Raw genomic sequence first — 3,970 nt, 5'->3', positions numbered from 1 at the left:
TATTTGTAAAGCACAATTAAAAACAACAGAGTTTAGTCAAAGTTCGGCACATTAAAAAAGCAAACAAATTATCACAATATTACGTAAAATTAATTAATAAAAGCCACACTTTAGACTGTTTAGGTTTAAGATTTTTACCGTTTTAAGCAAGCTGTAAGCCAGCAGTAGGTTAACTTTACCTGCTGCCAAGTGTATTACTAACTAGCATCACAAGCAATGATATATAAAGTGGTGTGGTTTTATGAGTATATGTACATGAGCACAGTATTGGTCGAGATACGATAACCTAATGAAAAATAAAGAGTTAAACCCTTTGTCTAAAGGAGGGATAGAGAGACAAGGAGAAAGTTGAGCTCCTCTTGGTTAGAGGAGAGGAATGGAGGGGAGAGAGTGGGGAAGAGAGACCCTAACCTAACCCTAACCCCTAACCCTAACTCCTAAGTCTAATCTTTGTATTACTGCCTCAAGATTTTAACATGATAATACACATACCGTTGGTTTCATGCATGATTAACAGTGTGGTTTATTCTATGATGTATTTTAATGATCATTGTGATTTATAAATATGGGGGGTGGGATGAGGACAAGGGAGGGACAGAGCTAGCCTCTGTTTTGTTTGAGAATACTTCAAACGTCTACAATAAGTGACGTCATCGCACCTTTAAGTGAATGCACTGGCACGTTTATCTGCCTTGGCTTCCCAGTCAACTGCCCAGTCATCGGACGAAGAAAGGGAAGCCATTGAGAAATATTCTAATTCCCTAACCCCTAACCCTAATCCCCTAACCTAACCCCCTAACCTTAACCCTTTTCACATTTTGTAGCTTTTCTCAGCATCTGCCGGTCCAGTGAGCAGGTCAGCAGTCTCGGTGGGAGCGTCCCCCGCCTCCAGAGCTCTCCCTACGTTCTGCCAGAAGACTCCGTGTGTTGGCTGGCCTGGGGCAACTCAGGTAGGTGCGTTTCTTCACCAGCTTCCTCATGTGGTAGTAAGGAGACAGCTGGTGGGCCGGGATCTCCTCCAAAAAACAGCAGGACCAACACGTCCTTCTGCTCGTTGAACAGACGGAAGCTGCACACACACACAGTGGTGAGAATGTAACGAAGTATATTTACTACAGTACTGTACTTCAGTCCAAATGTGAGGGTACTTGTACTTACTGAGTCTTTTCTGTTCATGCCACTTTCAATTCTACTCGCTACATTCATCTGACAGCTTTAGTTACTAGTTGCTTTATACATTAAGATTTCTGCACTCAAAACCCATGTAGTTTATAAAATACAATAGCAAAAACGTGATCAAATACATTAAAAAAAATCTAAAAAGGTGGGAAAGGTGTAAAAAAACAAGTCGAAAAAAAAATGTCCAGAAAAGATGTTTTAAGATATGTGTAATTCATGGCTCAATTCAAACAATATCGAAAAGTATTTGTCTCTCCCGTTCACCAACGGACATATTGTTACTGAAATAATGTCCCATAGTGGTCCAAAGGAAGGGGGGATGACGGATGTAAGCGCCCCACCTGGCCATCTGGATCTCTCTGGAGCACCACTCGCTCTGCAGGTAACGCCGGGTGATCACACAGAGGGTCTTCCTGCTGCCGTATATGGCGTCTGTAATGTTCTCTACGATCGGCTTCCCTGTGGAGAGTTCAGACACACTTGTGGTATCACAACTGCATCTTTAAAACCAGTCAGCTGGAAACAGGGCTGTTCCTCCGAATTAAGCTGAAACAATACCAACAGAAGCACAATTCGGTCAAGTGCCTTGGCGTTGTTATTGACGCTTAAAGTCTCCTTTATCGTCAGATTACACACGCTTGGTCGGGACTATGATCAATTAGGTTTAAGGAAAAGATGGTGGGTGGGCTATCAAAGGTACGTTTCCATGACAAGAACGGGGAAAGTTGGGTTTAGGAGAAGATGGTGGGTGGGTTTATAAAATTAAACGTTTTAGTGACACGAGGGACATGAACCGTGGTCTCCTGGGTGAAAGTCTGTGTTGTATGACCATCCACCTGGAGCTATTTTCCCATGTTTCCCTCTAATTGACAATAGCGTCCAGGTTAAAAGAAAACATAATTACCCTTTAAGTAGTTTTACTGAAGTAGAGTTTCAAACATCAAGGCCCTATCTTGCATCTGGCGCAGCGCAGTGCAAAGTCTGACGCAAGGTCTTTGCTAGTTTAAGACCGACCCAGTTGTCAATTCACGTCCAGCGCCCACGTCATTAATAGCAAGTGCACCTGCACCCATCTGTGCGCCCATTGGCGTGCTGGTCTTACAGGGAGATGTGTTCAGTTGCATTCTGGGCATATTGCTATATTGAGGCAGCGGGAAGTGATTGCGCCATCGACCAACAAAAACCTGGTCTAAAGTCAATAAAGCAGCATTTTATGTTATTTTAATTCAATTCAATTTCAATCAATTTTATTTATAGTATCAAATCATAACAAGAGTTATTTCGAGACACTTCCAGATAGAGTAGGTCTAGACCACACTCTATAAAGCCCCAACAATTCCAATAGTTCCCCAAGAGCAAGCATTAGCAGAGGCTATTGCGACAGTGGCGAGGAAAAACTCCCTTTAGGAGAAGAAACCTTGGCAGACCCAGACTCTTGGTGGGCGGTGTCTGACGGTTGGAGTTATGACGGTACAGGATTTAGCGTGGCACAGCAGAGCATGGGTGGATGCGGTGGACGCAGCAGGACGTAGCCGGGCATGCAGGGAATCGTAGAGCGTAGCAGGGTGTAGCAGGTTCATAGCCACAGCTGCACCAAGACCCAGGTCTGGTGTCGCCTAATCCGAGGCGATGTTCTGGGTGAGAAGAAACATAAGGACTCCGGGGAGTAAACTCACCAGAGCTAGGTGAGTAACAAGCACTCTGAGGACAGGATGTGCATAAAAGGAAAACAAAAGAAAAGAGCGTGTCATAAGAAGGAACTTCCTTGGCAGTCTAGAATATAACAGCATAACTAGGAGAGGCACTATATTATGTTATACGATAGGTATATCTGATGACTGTAAAGAGAAGCAGAGAAAAGCGGTGGTGCTGTGTCTGCAGCTATGCACCCTGCCCCGCGGTCTAGGCGTTCACTGCAACTCCTCACTCCCAAACAGAGCTTTAGTAAAATGCTCCTAGACTTATGCACAGCGTGCGCACACTATGCTTGTTACACACGCAGGGACATGCAGCAGAAACACACATGCAGAAGATTACAAATAAAAATATTACGGTGCAAATCCGCATCATAATAGCAATGTTCCAAGGTCCAAACGCGACTGGCTTTTAAAGGGAATGGGAGATGATCTCTGATTGGTTATTGCAAATAACACCCGAAATCACCTGATTATTGAAGACATAACTACAACCCTTTTGAACCATGCACCCGGAGCATGGACCCTTTTTTCGCTGTCAAAATAGCAAAGGGATTGGACACGCCCTAAATGCACCTGCGCCAGGCGCTTCACGCCATGTGCTTAGATCGTTAAAATAGGGCCCATATTTAACAGTGTGTTATGTTACTTTTACCTAAAGTAAAGGACTTCTTCCATGCATTATGGTCTATGCATATTATAAATATGATATTTGAGATCGCTTTCAATATTGGGAGGCAATTGTTGAAACTACATTCTCTTGTTCTTTATCTGATGACATTTAGATTAATCTTTTAAGTTGTCTGTGTCCACTCTGTCCTATTATCTTCTCTGTCAGAGATGTTGTGAAGGCAGAGCAGATACAGTTTATATATATAGTTATAGTATTGCATTGAGAGGTTTCACATCAGTTTTTTCTTTTTGCAGCTCTCTGCATCTGTATGTCTGCTAAACACTCACTAACACTTGCTTCATCAAACATGCTTCTTGGTTTTGATATGACAGAAGATATGGAAAACCATAATATGTCCACTTTAACAGTGTGCTATTGATACTTTACTTAAGTAAAGGACTTGTTCCACACATTGTTTTGTTCA

General features: G+C 42.9%; 1 protein-coding gene across 1 annotated transcript; it reads right to left on the bottom strand.

The window, feature by feature from the left end:
- Window positions 1-857: 857 nt before the first annotated feature.
- Window positions 858-2,252, bottom strand: LOC118493494 (toll-like receptor 13). The gene is given in 4 exon segments (XM_035993454.1): window positions 858-1,025; window positions 1,027-1,069; window positions 1,521-1,638; window positions 2,243-2,252. Coding segments are annotated over 4 exon segments (339 nt in total).
- Between the last annotated feature and the right edge of the window lie 1,718 nt (window positions 2,253-3,970).

This window comes from Sander lucioperca, chromosome 16 (genome assembly GCF_008315115.2).
Source record: "Sander lucioperca isolate FBNREF2018 chromosome 16, SLUC_FBN_1.2, whole genome shotgun sequence".
Classification (NCBI taxonomy): Eukaryota; Metazoa; Chordata; class Actinopteri; order Perciformes; family Percidae; genus Sander; species Sander lucioperca.
The sequence above is the reverse complement of the archived record's forward strand: the minus strand, read 5'-3'. Positions and strand labels throughout refer to the sequence as shown.